Raw genomic sequence first — 17,610 nt, forward strand, 5'->3', positions numbered from 1 at the left:
GAGCCATACAGAGGTTCCTGGGGTTTGCGAACTATTACCGTCAGTTTATTCCCCATTTCTCCACTCTGGTGTCCCCCATCGTGGCGCTCACCAAGAAGGGTGCCAATCCACGTGCCTGGTCTCCAGCTGCTGAAATGGCCTTCTCCAAGTTAAAGTCTGCTTTCTCCTCGGCTCCCGTACTCTCTAGGCCAGATACGGACAAACCCTTTCTTCTGGAGGTGGACGCATCCTCCATAGGAGCTGGAGCGGTGCTCACTCAGAAAGGGCCCAAGGGCCGAACTTTGACTTGCGGTTTCTTTTCCAAGACTTTATCCCCAGCTGAGAGAAATTATTCCATTGGAGAGAACTATTAGCCATCAAACTTGCTCTTGAAGAATGGTGGTATCTTCTGGAGGGAGCTCTCCATCCTGTTTGTGTGTACACTGACCACAAGAATCTTCTGTACCTCCAGACAGCCCAGTGCCTGAATCCCAGGCAAGCCCGGTGGTCTTTGTTCTTCTCCCGCTTTGACTTGCTGATTCATTTTCGTCCGGCAGACAAGAATGTCAAGGCTGATGCTCTGTCCCTTTCTTCAGATGTTGTTGGAGATGAACCAGTTCCTCGGCACATAATTTCTCCTGATCAGCTTGTTGTTGCAGCTCCGGTGGACCTACGGCAGCTGCCTCCTGGCAAGACGTATGTTAGACCTGCTCTCAGGAAGAGGATTCTGTCTTGGGGACATTCTTCTCGTCTGGCTGGGCACCCTGGGGTGCAACGCTCCTTGGCCCTCATCTCCCGCTATTACTGGTGGCCAGACCTGGTCAAAGATGTTCGGGAGTTTGTGGGATCCTGCTCCTCCTGTGCCCGCAATAAAGCCTCTCGTCTCAAACCGGCTGGACTGTTACTCCCGTTGCCGATACCCAGTCGCCCGTGGTCTCACGTGGCAATGGACTTTGTTACTGATCTGCCTGTCTCCTCGGGCAATACTGTCATCAGGGTGGTGACAGACCGGTTTTCCAAAATGTCCCATTTTGTTCCCCTTCCAGGTCTTCCGTCTTCACCACAGCTTGCCAGTTTGTTCTTCAAACATATCTTCCATCTGCATGGCCTTCCACTTCACATTGTGTCCGATCGAGGAGTCCAGTTTGTGTCAAAATTCTGGCGTTCTTTATGTAACCAACTGCAGGTCATCCTTGACTTTTCTTCTGCTTACCACCCTCAGTCGAATGGTCAAGTAGAGAGGGTGAACCAGACTTTGGGCTGCTACTTGCGCCACTTCGTCTCAGCCCGTCAAGACAATTGGACTGACCTTCTACCTTGGGCTGAGTTCTCTTACAATTCACTGGACTCGGGATCTACTGGTTCGGCTCCGTTCTTCGTGGTCTATGGACTCGCCCACCATAGACCTCGTCCACCTCTCCCGCTGTCTACTCCCTCTGTTGTCCCTGCGGTGGAGGATCTGGTGCAGGATCTCAAGGCTGTTTGGGACCAGACCCGCCAGTCCCTTCTACGAGCTTCAGACCATACCAAGACCCAGGCTGATAAAAGACGTCGAGCTCCTCCTGTCTTCTCTCCTGGTGACAAAGTATGGCTATCCTCCAGATACGTCCGGCTTAAGATACCCAGATATAAACTTGGGCCCGGTTCCTTGGCCCCTTTGAGGTAATCAAGCGCATTAATTAAGTGGCATACAAGCTCCGCCTTCCTCCATCTATGCGCATCCCGAACTCCTTTCATGTATCCCTCCTGAAGCCAGTCGTCTTGAACCGCTTCACCCAGCAACCCCCTCCTCCGGCTCCTGAGGCTGATTCTCCAGATGTATATGAAGTCAAGGAGGTTCTGGACATGAAGTTCGTAAGGGGTAAGCGGTTCTTCCTTGTAGATTGGAAGGGGTTCGGGCCTGAGGAGAGATCCTTGGGACCAAGAAGAAGAGGGGGAGGCCGAAGGGGGGGGGTACTGTCACTGGCACCCCCGCGATCCATACCACGGATCGCGGGTGCACCCTTGCCTCCGGCCCCGCTCCCTAGGGCGGGCGCGCGGCACTGTCTCAAGATTTAAAGGGCCAGCGCACAGGTGATTAGTATTGGTCATTTCCTGTTTTGTATATAACCCTTTGTTTCCCATCATTCCCTGCCGGATCTTTGTGCCTCTTAGCCTTAGAGAAAGCTTCCTAGCAAGTATTCCTGTGTTCCTACGTATTCCTGTATTCCTGCGTTCCAGTGTATTCCTGTGTGTTCCCGTTCCTGAGTCCTGTGTTGCCGTGTTACCTGTGTTCCTCCCTGTTGCTGTGTGCCTGTGTTCCCGTTCCCACCTGCCTGGACCTCCTGTTGCTGACCCCGGACTTGAACCTGACGATGCATCTCTGCCGCCTGCCCTGACCCTGTGCCTGGACCCGACTACGAGTTTGTCATCCGCTAAGGTACCTCGACCTCGGCTGCCACCGTGGGCTAGTCACACCTGGGAACGACCTAGTGGTATCCTGCCGCAGCAAGTCCAACCCGCTTTGCGGCGGGCTCAGGTGAAAACCAGGTGCCGCTAGGCTCCGGTTCCGGGTGTTGGCTAGTTACATCTCCCGCGGTGGTCCAGAGGATTCACTGATCCTAACATGGAGGCCTGCCTCTCCTAGTTATACCCCTGGTGTGAATATTCAGTAAATATGTTACATATAAGTAAATAAGTCCAGGGCATAGTAAAGCTATGTTCACACTACTGTTCAAATACTGTTTGATTTTTATTTGATATGTTAAACCTCCATTCTTTACTTTTTTAACTGAGGTAAGGAACAGAGGTTAGAAACGTAGCCTACTACTTCGAAAATATAGCAAACATTTGGAAAATGGCAATTTACAGTAGTGTCTTAAAATTGAAATGATCTATAGTGCCATTTTGAGATCTTTTATACTTTATTAAAAAAATAAATAAACTGGATTTACTAGGTATCCATATAACTATAATGTAAGTTTAGTGTGCAGCATGAAGATAAACAAGAGAAGTAACTTCTATATCCATGCTGCAAAATATATAGCTAAATAATGAATGATATGTATTTTATGTTACTCCCCAATTTACACATAAATGGGCCTCCAACAGTTTCAGACAGCCATTGACTCACATTCCGCCTGTCCGTAGCACGGTCCCATCTGTATCCTCTGTGGGACACCAGCAGTATGTGAGGACATCACGCCCCTTCACTGAGGCCTGCGGCTGCTGCCCGTAGGGAGAAGATATCTGCAGTGGCATGGGAGCACTAGAAGGTGAGGAGAGTATAAACTTTTATTATTTTGCTACTGTCCACATAAAATTACTTGAGGTCTATAGGAAGCAGGTGTAGAGGGCAGAACTTTAATTAAACTATAAAGGGCCGTGTACAACTTTACATGTGGTAATGTCTATATGGGGGCAAACTTTTAATAAAACTGGAGAGGGCTGTATATACATAAATTGATTCAGAGGGGAGCTGTATATGGGATCTGCATATTATTACACTGGGGGAGCTGTATATTAAGGAATTTATATAATTGTACCACAGGGTACTCTCTGAATATGTGGGCATGATAAATGCTGCTCTGTCTAATTAGACTGGAGGAGTATCTGTATATGGAGGCAGGATTAATCTGGGGGGGGGGGGTTGTATATAATTAAATTCAAGGATCTGTTTTTGGTAAAATGCTGTTAAACTGAGGGTGTTATGTAATTTTAATAGTGTCTATATGGTGTATATTATTAAACTTTGGAGGAATTATAGGGGCTATATTTTAATTAATTCAATCATTTAAATGGTATTTGAGGTATTTTCACGAGGGCCAAATATAAATTAATTAATTATTTAAACACATTATCCAGAGGTGCACTGTACATAGGGTGTTGTATGTAAATTAAGAATAAATGGTGTTGTATGTAAATTAAGAATAATTAAGAATAAAGGAGTAGGGTCAAATGACGTCTGCAACACATTGTAAATGCATCATGTGTTGTGTACTTAGAAACATATGTGGGGCATTATTACTAATAATCTACTGGAGGTACTACCAGGTGATTTATTCATGGTGGTTCTAGAATATATTTTATTACATATTGTGGTTGTGATGTGAAAGGAATATATTATTTATTAGCATTGTTATCCAGTTGACCTTATAGTGTAAGTGACTGTCATGTTTTTATGGGCGCAGTATGAGAGCTGTACTGCAGGGAGCAGGAGACATCTGGTGAATCTGGCAGCAGATAAGCCATGGCCAGGGAGAATAAATAATTAAGTCTCTGATGGAACAGAGTTCCATAGTTGTGTGTGAGTTAGCATCAGCATGTGTGGAGTCAGTGAGCCATTGCCTTCTGGTTGTTAGCCAGTGAGAATGTCATCAAGTATTGGTATTAGTGTCAGTATTTTTTTATCTGGTTGTAGTTAATTCAGTGAGCAGAATAAAGCAGGATATATTCCTAGCCAGCAGTGTGATTGTGTTTTTTAGCAAATAGGATAGAATGGGTATGTTTGATCACAAATCACTCTGCCCATCCCCCCCCCCCCAAAAAAAATTATGTCTGAATAATGAGCAGCATATTACTCGCATGGAAGCCTGGAGTCTAGTCAGTCCTACGTGCCACTGTGCAAAGCAAGTAAGTCATAACTGTTCCCCCGGATTGCCTTGGGCTAAACACTAGGTAATTAGGAAGTTTGAAATATAAATATAAATGTAAATTCTTACTCTTCTTCTTTTATCTGGAGAAGCATTATTATTTGACGGGAACATTATTTATTTTATTGAAAAAAATGTGGAAAGGGCCCTCACCTGTTTTTGCCCTGGGGTCTCCACCACCTTTAATCCACCCTGGATGTGACTGTATCCTATAAAATAATAAACAAGGAAACCTTATAGTTGCTATAATACAGAACATGGCACAAATACACTTAGGGCTTAGATGGTATTTGAAGTGAATGGGAACTAAGCTGCAGTAAGTGAATCATGAACAGAACCATCTGCCTCCATCCTCATGCACTGGTGGAGCCAGTGCTGGATAGCTGATGATTTATTTCATAAAACTGTTCTCAACAGAATACAATTTGTTTCTCTATGATTATACATAATTATTTCCTTAGGCTTTTTATAGGAGTATGTTCCTTAGAACAAGGTGTGCCAAATGTTACAATGTTCACGTTCAAAGCCAGTGCTACTGCCTGTCAGCTTTGAACAATTCTCTCATATAATCAAATAGAAGTTAAATATTTCTTAATGCCATGTTATTTTCACATCAATGATCAAAAATAACCATGTTTTTCCTGTGACACAAAGAGTTAAGTTATGTTTTGAAGAAAATCTTTTCTCTGTCCCTCCACCCCACATTCTTTTCTTGGTTCCACCAGTGTTCAAAACAGTGAGATGATAGAATAGGAGGGGGAGGGGAGACAAGACCAAGTAAAAGGATTGTACACACGGAAACACAGACTAGTCAATAAAGGAAAAAACTGTAATCCTCCTGAAGTCGTTCTGGAAAGGTAAATCACCCAGTATTTGGGTCTTAACCAACTACTAATCTCCTGGTACTTTCTGATAATCTTGGAGCATCCTGTTTGATATAACTGCATGATGGAAACTCATCTTTTCATGTCTGTTTGGATAATCACATTAGGTAGAAAGTAATGAAAACTACACAACACCTTAGGCAAGGTCCTGGTCACAATAGGCATGTGGTGGATGGATATTGGGGGATTGCAGGTATATGTACAGCGCATGCATAATTTCAGTGACATAATATAGTAAATTTAGTGCAGGTCTGATGTCACCTTTTGAACAAAAAGATTATGCTTATCCGATCTCAGAGGAGCTGCTGTAATTCTGTTCCTCTTGATAAATATTATATGGTGAGATATGTGTGCACCCCAGAACCTAATTGATATTATTGTAGTTGAATTTAACCTTTAAGGCTCGTTTGGTTAATCTATTGTTTTATATACATATTTGTGCTTTGTGTCTTTGTTTTTTCCGTTTTTCACATGCATTCATGAAAAAGCTTAATGCATAACTAAACTTAAAAGGAAACCTACCATCAGAAATACACTAAATGAGGTATCCTAATGGTAGAATCCTTTCTGTCTACTAATTCCTACACTGCTTTTACCTAAACTTTTAACCATATCAAACTAACTTAAAACTTAATCTATTCTTTATGCAGATTAACTTCAAAGGCTACTGGGGCGTGGAATAGCCTTGGCCGAGTGCTGGGGGTTACAGCCATGTGCGTCCCAGCAATGCTCTTCAGCTATTCCGCCATGCCAATGCATATGCAGTTACTCAGCTCATGGTCAAAAAGACGAAGAAGTTACTGCGCATGTGTAGACAGGGCTCACTTTTACATGTGGGGTTTTTATTGGGTTTTGAAATGCAATTAAAAGGCTTCTGCCACAGTCACATTTCATTTACATTTTGTTTATGCAAGAAGCCTAGTGCCTGACTACATTACATACAATTAGTTTTAAAACTTCAAACATATAGGAGGAATTCATCATGACTGGGCACATCTTCCTCCAGTCCCACTGAAGCAGGATGTACCCAATATACTAAGAGGTCCCGGCCTGAATTAATTCTAGTCAAGGTCCTATTTGGTGTAGAATTGTGCTATAATCACTGCACAGGCTATAATAAATGTGTCAACCAGGCCCACTTGAGTGGCATTGGGGAAAAAAAGGGAACTGGCGCACAAGCCATGATAAAGTTCTCCATTGGATTGGTATTACTTGTATAACCAGAACTATAATCAATGTCATAAAATCTTGAAACCTTAACTTATAAATGTGGCAAAAATGAAATGATAACTTTAGGGCCTGGAGGGATATCATTTGACCTAGGCTATTTTACACCCCGGGGTTTGGTATGGCCTGGGAAGTTCATCCCCAGGGTATACTCTGGTATGGCCCAAGATACTTATGTTCTTTTCCCAGTACTGCTAGTACCCCAACAATCTCAAGAATAGAAGGCCGTATATTCGCATGAACCCTAAATTGCTTCATGCGAATATAGTCCAGGTTAACAGAATTTTACTTTACAATGCAGAAAAATTTTAAACTGAAGTGGAAACCACCTGTTTTGGTACGGTCACAGTTGGAATCGCTGTGGAGATTCTACAGCAATTCCGAGCTATGAACCCCAGCCAATGGGTTTGTGGGACACATATAGCTACCATATACATGATAAAAACTATGCCGGCTATGTATGGCCAGTAATGGGGCCCACCTAATCTGCAAAAGTCCCACAAAAACCTTTGAAGAAGTTTTACCAAATAAAATTTCTGTGTCTAATGCACATTGCTATTGCTATAATTTGGATTAATTTCTAAATCATGACCTGGTTGTGTCGGCCAGTTTTTACAGCTGTACACACCCAGCAGATAAGGTGAAACCTGTTATTAAAGGGACTTGCATTTTAACTAAACATTTTTTTATAAGATCCTTGAGTATTAAAGGTAATCAGAAGGAGGTGCAGCCATTATTAACCCTGATTCACCAGGTCTTCTCTATCTGTTGCCTGTACAGTGTCTAAAATGGTTGTATCAAAATCATGGACTATGGTGAAACACTTCGATGGTGTTCCTAAATTGGAGGACTTCAAACTTATTGAAAAGGAGTTGCCACCACTTGAAGATGGAGGTAATGTACCTTTATTAAAACACACAGTATGTAATAATAATAATAATAATAATAATAATAATAATCTTTATATAGACAAATCATGGGGGACATATACAAATAAAATAAGACACTACACAGTACAAAACTCATATGGAGCAATATGGAGTTGCTTGTAGAGAAAATGTCAACAAACTAATGTGTTAACATATATTTATATGTGCTCCATAACCTATACTTAAAAAGACCACTAGTAATTGTCTAGAAATGTGAAGAGCCACAGCCTCTACTGTAAATAGAATATGCCTTATGTACATGAACTGTCAGACTCTCCCATTGTCTATAGTAACTATACTATAGAATTTAGAGTTCAGCTTTCATTTCTAGGATCTCTACAATATAAAATCAAATATTACATACTCAAAACATATTTAATTACTGCAGCTTTACAAGGTCCTAGTATGTTTATTGATAATTAAGTAATTCTTCACTTGCAGAGGTATTGCTGGAGTCCGTGTTCTGGAGTGTAGATCCATACATGAGGTAAGAAATGAGATGTGCACAATATATACCTTAAAGGAAATCTACTGTCTGGAATCTACTTTTCTTAGTAGATCCAGAGGTAGATTCCCGATGTTTGCCTTACACATCTACAGTTTTTATTGTATCTTGTAAACTGGCCTAACTAAATTGTACTGATATGCAAATTACCTGCTGAGGCTATTAGGGGCATGCAGTAGCCCCATTTGAGCTCCTGGGACTAAGACTACTTTATGCCCCAAGTCGCCCTGCAGATCTGCCTCCTTGCATGGCCATGCTGCCTGAGAATGTGTCTGCACGGCTTGCACAAGCACGGTGCGTCCCCTATGCATCACGGCTCAGTAAAGCCGGTAGGAGACCAGGAGCTTCTGTGCTTGCGCAGTGTGGGCCTGTGCCTGTGTGGGCTGTGCAAGGAGGCGAATCTGCAAGGATACTCACAGAGGCTACAGTGTACTTCATGCCCCAAGTAGCCTCTGCAAGTAATTTGCATATCAACACAAAGTATAAAAACCGATAGATACAAGATAAAAGATGTAAGGGTGAGGAAGACATTGGGAATCTACATCTGGATCTACTAAGAAAAGTGGTAGATTTCCTTTAATGACCAGATAAAATCATAGGTAATATTATGTTGATACAGTCTTTTAGAAATTACTTCTAGAAGTGTCTGAAATTGACAAGTGGGTGTTTATTATTTGCGGTGTGTCCATTCAAATATTGTAATTGTCCAATCAGAGCTGACAGGCTGAGACACACCCATTAAATAATGGAAACACTATGTTGTGCATTTATACACTCACCGGCCACTTTATTAGGTACACCTGTCCAACTGCTTGTTAACACTTAATTTCTAATCAGCCAATCACATGGCGGCAACTCAGTGCATTTAGGCATGTAGACATGGTCAAGACAATCTCCTGCAGTTCAAACCGAGCATCAGTATGGGGAAGAAAGGTGATTTGAGTGCCTTTGAACGTGGCATGGTTGTTGGTGCCAGAAGGGCTGGTCTGAGTATTTCAGAAACTGCTGATCTACTGGGATTTTCACGCACAACCATCTCTAGGGTTTACAGAGAATGGTCCGAAAAAGAAAAAACATCCAGTGAGCGGCAGTTCTGTGGGCGGAAATGCCTTGTTGATGCCAGAGGTCAGAGGAGAATGGGCAGACTGGTTCGAGCTGATAGAAAGGCAACAGTGACTCAAATCGCCACCCGTTACAACCAAGGTAGGCAGAAGAGCATCTCTGAACTTTGAACAACGCGTTTCGAACATTAACATTAGTTCTTACTCATGAGTAAGAACTAATGTTAGTATTCGAAACGCGTAGGTCTATGGACTATGCACTATGATCACTTCTTATATTTTAATGGATTTTGAATAAAGAAGATTCATGTTTTAGAAAGCCTGGAGTGCCGACCCCTACCTTCCTTTGTTTTTTGATTACACCGGGGCGTTCCGACAAGCCCACTGTGGATTCGTGCACCGGACTACACAAGTGTTTCCTGCGGCTCTTCAAGGTTCACGTGAGTGAGCGGTACGCTCAATGTGTTTTGTTACCCAACATCTGATGACAATGAGTTCGCTGTACTCAAATGGCCTCCACAGTCACCAGATCTCAATCCAATAGAGCATCTTTGGGATGTGGTGGAACGGGAGATTCGCATCATGGATGTGCAGCCGACAAGTCTGCGGCAACTGTGTGATGCCATCATGTCAATATGGACCAAAATCTCTGAGAAATGCTTCCAGCACCTTGTTGAATCTATGCCACGAAGAATTGAGGCAGTTCTGAAGGCAAAAGGGGGTCCAACCCGTTACTAGCATGGTGTACCTAATAAAGTGGCCAGTGAGTGTATATACATTCCATATATGGCAAAACAGTGTTGAGTGTTGAGTGCAGAATAATTTATGGAGAATAGTAGTCTTTCTTAAAACTGACATCTCAGGAGGGTTGGTAGGTTACTTTTGTGCAAGAGGTGAGAGACCATGGTTATTGTTTTGCTATGAAGAGAAGGCATTTATAGTACTTAAACTAACTTCCACTTTTCAGACCATATAGCAAGACAGCATTGAAAGAAGGTGATGTCATGATGGGAACTCAAGTTGCCAGGTAAGATCCTTTTCAACCATTTTTTTTGCTATGTGTACTCCGTATATGAACACTGTACATTTAACAAAAACTTCAACACAAATATACACTTATATTTCTTTATGTAGGGTAACAGAAAGTAAAAATCCGTCCTTTACTGTTGGCGATTATTATGTTGCACAGTCTGGCTGGACCACACATTTCATATCAGATGGCAAGAAACTCCGTGCTTTACCATCAAATTGGCCTGAATCACTCCCAAGATCGCTGGCACTTGGAGCTGTTGGCATGCCTGGGTAAGCCTGAATAATTCATCAATGTGCCTTATGCTCTCATCCCTAATATGTCTCCTATATGTTGAACAGATTTAACAAAAGCCATAAAGGCCATCCTTTCAATATACAAAAGCAGAGATTTCTACTAGGGAGATTTCACAAGTAAGGGAAGGGATAAAACACAACCGTGTAAAATACCAATTATAAACAGGTGCTCATAGCAGCAAAGAGAAATCCAGGGGCACAAGTTTTTGGATAAGGGTTACATTTTTGCCTATGTAATCCAGTTAAAATTCTTTCTCTGAACAGAGTAACAGCATATATTGGATTAAAGCAAATCTGTGATCCAAAACCTGGGGAGGTGTTGCTTGTGAACTCTGCTGCTGGGGCTGTTGGCACAATAGTTGGCCAAATTGCTAAAATTAAGGTATGTTACATTATATGCACACAGATGGTGTACACTATTCTACATACAGTACATGTTTAGATGGAATATGAATGTAGGGGTTGTCATCCTGGTACTGTATGATCATGTATTGTACATTGACTTCCTATTTGTGAAAAATAATGTTGTATAAACCTAAAATATAATGTATAAACACTTATCGCCAGGGCTGTAAAGTAGTTGGATCGGCTGGGTCTGATGATAAAGTTGCATACTTAAAGGGCATTGGGTTTGATGAAGCTTTTAACTACAAGACGGTGGGCTCTTTGGAAGAAGCTCTGAAGAAGGCATCTCCGGAAGGTTATGACTGCTATTTTGAGCATGTAAGTTAAAAACTAATATTGAACAGACACATTAGTATAGTATACAGTATATATAGTATATAGAATATGTATATAGTATATGCCAACTACATAATAGCCAATAGGTGTCCAATCACCGGTGGCCTGGTCATTTACCAAGGACACTCCTATTAATTTCATGGTGGCTAGTTTTGATTCAGCATATTGTAGCTCAATCCTAAAACTTAAAAGGTGCAAAGCATAGCTGATATATGGAGCTGTGTCTATGTACAGGTGGTCCCCTCCTTAAGAACACCTGACTTACAGATGACCCCCTAGTTAAAAACAGACCTCTTAATGTCTCTTTACTGTACTTTAGCCTCAGGCTACAATAAACATCTATAACAGTTATTAAAGGTGTCTGCAACTAAGCGTTATTGTTAATCCTGGTTCTTATGGCAATCCAAAATGTTTAAAATCCAATTGTCAAAGAGACCAAAAAAATTCTGGCTGTGGTTACAATATACAGTTCCGACTTACCCACAAATTCGACTTAAGAACAAACCTACAGAACCTATCCTGTACGTAAGCCGGGGACTGCCTGTAATATACTGTATGCAGCTTTGTCTGGAGCATAGACATTGTATAGTGTATGGTCCTACATACTTGTGAGTTTACTGTACATTAAATATATTCGTTGTTATTTTTAATTGATTATTTACTGTTACTACTATGCTATATTATTACCACAACTATTATTTCTCAATGTCATTCCACAGGTTGGTGGAAAATTTGCGGATGCAGCCCATCAGCAAATGAAAGACTTTGGCAGAATAGCAGTTTGCGGATGCATCTCAATGTACAATGATACCATTCCTCAAACAGGTGACTCTAGTTTTTAACAATAAGCTGCTTATTTTTAATGTTATGTAAAAGAACTCTCAGTACTATGTCTTGATATGTATTCAGAAATACTGATCCAATTTTCCCCTTCTCTGGCAAGGATGTCTGGAAGTTGAAAGGACAATGGCTTAACATATGACTTAAAGGGGTTATCCGGGTTTAAAAATTTTTTATGGCCGAGCTAGGGAGGGCTATTTAAACATAATAAACATGTACTTACCTCCTCCGGTGCTGCCGATGTCCCGCGCCGCGGCCCGTCTTCTTCGTGCGCCGGTTTCAGTACAAGGGCGCACAGGGAGCTTCCGGCCGGCCGGAAGCTCCCATGCGCACCATCTCCCAGCGCTTACAACGCTGAGAGATAGGGACGGATGGGAGGAGCCGTCCACAACGCGGACCGGAAGCTCCCGAAGTGACGGCGGGGCGGGACATCGGCGGCGCCTGAGGAGGTAAGTCCATGTTTATTATGTTTAACTATCCCTCCCCAGCCCGGCCATAAAAAAATTTTTAAACCCGGATAACCCCTTTAATCTCCCCCATACTTTTGTTTCCTGCAGACATTATCAGCTGTACTGCCCTTGCAAGGTTAATGTGAAACTGCAGACAAACCTTCACAATTATTAAAGTGAATGTACTGGGGTCATGTAATGGATAATGTTACATAACACATAATGCTTTCACTCTGTTCCCTCAATTGCAATTTCCAACCTAATCGCAATAACATTTATACATTAACAAAGTTGGCTTTTAGCAGATGGCATCGGAGCAGGAAGCAATGCCACAAGGGGAGGTCAGTTTTACTTTTATTGATCAATAACCTATTCTTGTATTTTCTGGCAATTGAGAGAGTGAAATAATTATTGTTAGGATTTGCAACATGATCCCAAAAAGTTAATTTTACTATTAAACAAAGGGTATGTCTAGAAGGTCCATGTATACTTCCATTGTTATTTGCTACAAGTTTTTCAGCTGCAGTTAAACAGATGACAAACCTGAATATAAAAATTATTCTCATGTGTATACAATATGAGGCAACTTAGGACACTGTTGGATCTTACGCCCTTTTAGGCTATGTAAAATCCAATGACTGGTTTTGCTTCTTTTTGGGTTATTGCTGTAGTATAAGTACATTGCTTTAATCTGGAGAGCCATATTCTGTTACCATGTATATTGCTGGTGGTTCAGTACATAGAAAGGGGGTTCTTGTGATGAAAGCCAATAGTAAAAACAAAATAATGCACTCCACTGACTCCATTAGATGGGTTCTGCCTCTGGAATCTGTCACCTGCACAGTGTTAAAAGATGCCAAACAAGGGGTTAATATGAAATCACAAAGGAGTAGAGACCCATGCATAGGATAGTACATTAGTTGTCTATGGGTGTGTTGGCAATGTCTGCTCCTCCTCCAATCTGATACATAAAGGAAGCAGAAAGCAGAAAGAAGTGCCACTCTGGAACCACTGCATGTAGCTGATTGGTGGGGACATCAATCAGACCCAATTAAAATGCTTACATTTTAGTCACATCTTATTTCCAGAAAGTAACTGTAATAATTTACCTCTAGGACCTTATATTCAGCCGCTTCTTCTATTTAAACAACTGCGCATGGAAGGGTTTCTTATATTCCGCTATGAAGATAAGCCCATCTATGAAGAAGCACAGAAGCAGCTCTTGGAGTGGATACTAGAGGTACAAATAGCCTTAGAGGAAATCGACCACCAAAATCCATCATGATAAACCAAGGACACTTACTCATAGATCCAGGTACTGTGACTGTGGTAATCTTATATTTGTTACCCATGGAATCCTTCTGTCTAAAATCAACATACAGTACAGACCAAAAGTTTGGACACACCTTTTCATTCAAAGAGTTTTCTGTATTTTCAGAAAAATTCTACTATAAAAATTGTAGATTCACACTGAAGGCATTAAAACTATGTGGAACATTTGAAATTATAAACTGAACATAAAAGTGTGAAACAATTGAAAATATGTTCTTCAAAGTAGCCACCTCTTGCTTTGATTACTGCCTTGCACATTCTTGGCATTCTCTTGATGAGCTTCAAGAGGTATGTCTTGAAGGAGTTCCCAGAGATGCTTAGCATTTGTTGGCCCTTTTGCCTTCACTCTGCGGTCCAGCTCACCCCAACTCGATTGGGTTCAGTTCTGGTGACTGTGGATTCCAGGTCATCTGGCGTAGCACCCCATCACTCTACACTACCTGTGTTGGGGTCGTTGCCCTGTTGAAAAATAAATGATGGTCCAACTAAGTGCAAACCAGATAAAATAGATTACTCCTGCAATATGCTGTGGTAACGATGTTAGTATCCCCAACAGTGTCACCAGAAAAGCACCTCCGCACCATCACACCTCATCCTCCATACTTCACAGTGGGAACCAGTCATGTAAAGTCTATTTGGTTACCTTCTCTGCATTGCACAAAGCCACGGTGGTTGGAACCAAAGATCTCCAATTTTGACTCATCAGTCCAAAGAGCAGGTTTATTGCCTGTCCTTAACAGTGGTTTCCTAGCAGGTATTTTACCATGAACGCTGCTGCACACAGTCTCCTCCTAACAGTTGTTGTAGAGATGTGTCTGCGGCTAAAACTCTGTGTGGTAGTATCCTGGTGACTCTTGGTTTTCCTTTCCTGGGGTGGTCCTCATGTGTGCCAGTTTCTTTATAGCCCTTAATGGTTTTTGTATCTACACTTGGGGACACTTTCAAAGTTTTCCAACATTTTCGGACTGACTGATCTTCATTTCTTAAAGTATGATGGCCTCTTATTTTTATTTACTTAGCTACTTTTTTCTAGCCATAATACAAATTATAACAGTCTATTTATCCACCTGACTTCTGCACAACACAACTGATGGTCCTAACCCCATTTATAAGGCAATAATTCCCGTTTATTACACCTGACAAGGAACACCTGTAATGTGAAAACCTTTTCTGGTGACTACCTCTTGAAGCTCATCAAGAGATTACCAAGAGTGTGCAAAGCAGTAATCAAAGCAAAAGGTGGCTACTTTGAAGAACCTAGAATATAAGACATATTTTCAGTTGTTTCACACTTTTTTGTTAAGTATATAATTCCACATGTGTTAATTCATAATTTTGATGCCATCAGTGTGAATCTACAATTTTTATAGTCATGAAAACAGAAAACCCTTTGAATAAGAAAGTGTGTCCAAACTTTTGTCTGTACTGTATATACTTATGCTAATGAGCCTGAAGGGGTATGGGGGGTGTTACCAGACTGTTACAATGAGCAGAGCAAGCCTCCCAACCACCTGCACTTCCTGCTGCTGCAAAATTGGGTGAGACATGTTCTGTTCATTGTAACAGCCTGTAAATCTGCAGCACTAATGGTCTCTGACAATACCCCCAAAGCCCTTCAAGCTCAGTACCATAAATTTCAAAGTTGATTCTAGAACGAAGCAAGTCATTTATAACAATTATAAGAAGATTGCCACAGTCACTGGATCTATGAGCAAGTAGCCCCTCGTTTATCATGCTTAAATTTGGTGGTAGATTTTCTTTCATTCATGGAGTTCAAAAGGAACCTACCACCTCGATTCTACCTATAAAGGTAGAAGGGGTGGTAGGTGGATGAATGGGACGTGAGAATAGCCCTTTTTTGGGCTAATCCTCACGTCCCGGCTATCTTTTCGAAAAATTTATTGCAGGCATATGTAAATTTTTTTATGCGGCTACTGGGGCGTGGAGTACGCGGACATGAGGCTACTAGTAGCGGCTACTCCACGCCCCAGTAGCTACGTTACTCCGCCTCCGTGGACGGAGCTACTGTGCATGCGCAGAAGGCTGCAGATGCCGGAGTACTTGGACGAGGGTGTGCAGCTACGAGGAGCTGCGCGCCAAAGATTAAATGGTAGGCGGAGTGATGTGGCTACTGGGGCATGGAGTAGCCGCGACTTGTAGCCTCATGTGCCTGCAATAAAGTTTTCTAAAAGATAGCCGGGACGTGAGGATTAGCCCACAAAAGGGCTATCCTCACGTCCCATTCATCCACCTACCACCCCTTCTACCTTTATAGGTAGAATCGGGGTGGTAGGTGCCCTTTAAACATGGACAATTGAACTTAATTTTTGGTCCAGTGTCCTATGTATATAATATACACATAAGTAAAATACAGAATATAACCACTGGCCAGGGAGTGGCCATAACCACTGCCATATGAACGGGGAAAGATAGAACATGAGAAGGGATAATGGAAAAGACTAACGGACACCCCTAGTGTTGGTGTGAACTTAGCCCTACTTTTTTAATTGTCAAGGTCTGGCCTCCTAGTAGAGGTTTGAAGTACCGTACATAAGCTAAAAAACAATAAGTCACACATTAATACATATTCTAGGTCATGTGACAATAATATATACCAGAAAAGCCAAAAAAAGCCTCTTTAAGAGATAACATAAAAAGAAGAACAAAAAAAGAGGAAAAAGAAGACAAGGCTACAAATGTAACTAGTGAAAAAAAAGTAATCTTTATTATTAATGGAACTAATAAAATATATGTATAAAAAAAGTGCATCACAGGACAAAACACACAATGCACGCCAGGTAATCATTTGTCCCCTTTTCTGTCACTTTAACTCTATCTTTGCCACCTTTTGGCATTTATTTGTTTATCACTGGTCGTTTTGTGTTTCTGTGACTTTTGGCCTATATCTGTTTATAGCATTCATACATTTTTTACATCATTGCTATTTCAGCATTTACATGTATACTGGTTTTTGTATTGTGCTGCTTCTGGCCATATTATGTTGGCTCTTCTGACTTTGTACTTCATTATTTATACAACTTTCTTTATATTTTGCTTATTCAGGACCTGGCGTACATTGCGTGTCTCGTCCTGTGATGCACTTATTTTATAAATATATTTTATTATTTCCATTTGTAATAAATATGACTTTTTTCACTAGTTACATTTGTAGCCTTATCTTCTTTTCCTCTTTTTTTGTTCTTCTTGGGTATTTGACGTTTGAAGTAGTATATTATAACTATTTATATGATGCCTAAACTTGTTATGTTTTATAATAGGGTAAGGTGAAATATCATGAACACATCACCAATGGCTTTGAGAACATGCCGGCTGGATTTATTGGAATGCTCAACGGAGAGAACACAGGGAAAGCAATTATAAAAGCTTAGATTACAGGACAAATATTTCAGTAATCAACTGACTCATGTATTGCCTGACTCTATGAAATAAACCACATCTTTTAAATATCTGTCATTTTCGATTCTTGCTATTTTCTATAAGACAAAAGTGACAGGATGTTAAATGCAACAAGATAGCAATTTTATCAATGTACCATAATTAATACAGGAAGCTTTGCATAAGATCTCAACAACAAAGTGTTTACAAGGTTTATGTTAAAGGTCAGGTAGGAATAGTTCATAAAGAGTGATAGTATTTTTTCTTTGTTTAAACTCTGTTTATTATTTTGTATGCGGCATAGTAAATA

The 17,610-nt window shown here is 41.2% G+C and overlaps 1 protein-coding gene across 1 annotated transcript; it reads left to right on the forward strand.

The window, feature by feature from the left end:
- The first annotated feature begins 5,329 nt into the window (after positions 1-5,329).
- LOC140088201 (prostaglandin reductase 1-like) lies at positions 5,330-17,373 on the forward strand. The gene is made up of 10 exons (XM_072126535.1): positions 5,330-5,467; positions 7,502-7,615; positions 8,092-8,137; positions 10,184-10,243; positions 10,351-10,518; positions 10,807-10,924; positions 11,110-11,265; positions 12,003-12,108; positions 13,688-13,812; positions 17,183-17,373. The coding sequence occupies exons 2-10, from the start codon at positions 7,510-7,512 to the stop codon at positions 17,291-17,293; spliced, it is 996 nt and encodes a 331-aa protein (XP_071982636.1). The 5' UTR covers positions 5,330-5,467; positions 7,502-7,509; the 3' UTR covers positions 17,294-17,373.
- Positions 17,374-17,610: the final 237 nt, after the last annotated feature.

The sequence above is a fragment of the Engystomops pustulosus genome, chromosome 1, assembly GCF_040894005.1.
Source record: "Engystomops pustulosus chromosome 1, aEngPut4.maternal, whole genome shotgun sequence".
Classification (NCBI taxonomy): domain Eukaryota; kingdom Metazoa; phylum Chordata; class Amphibia; order Anura; family Leptodactylidae; genus Engystomops; species Engystomops pustulosus.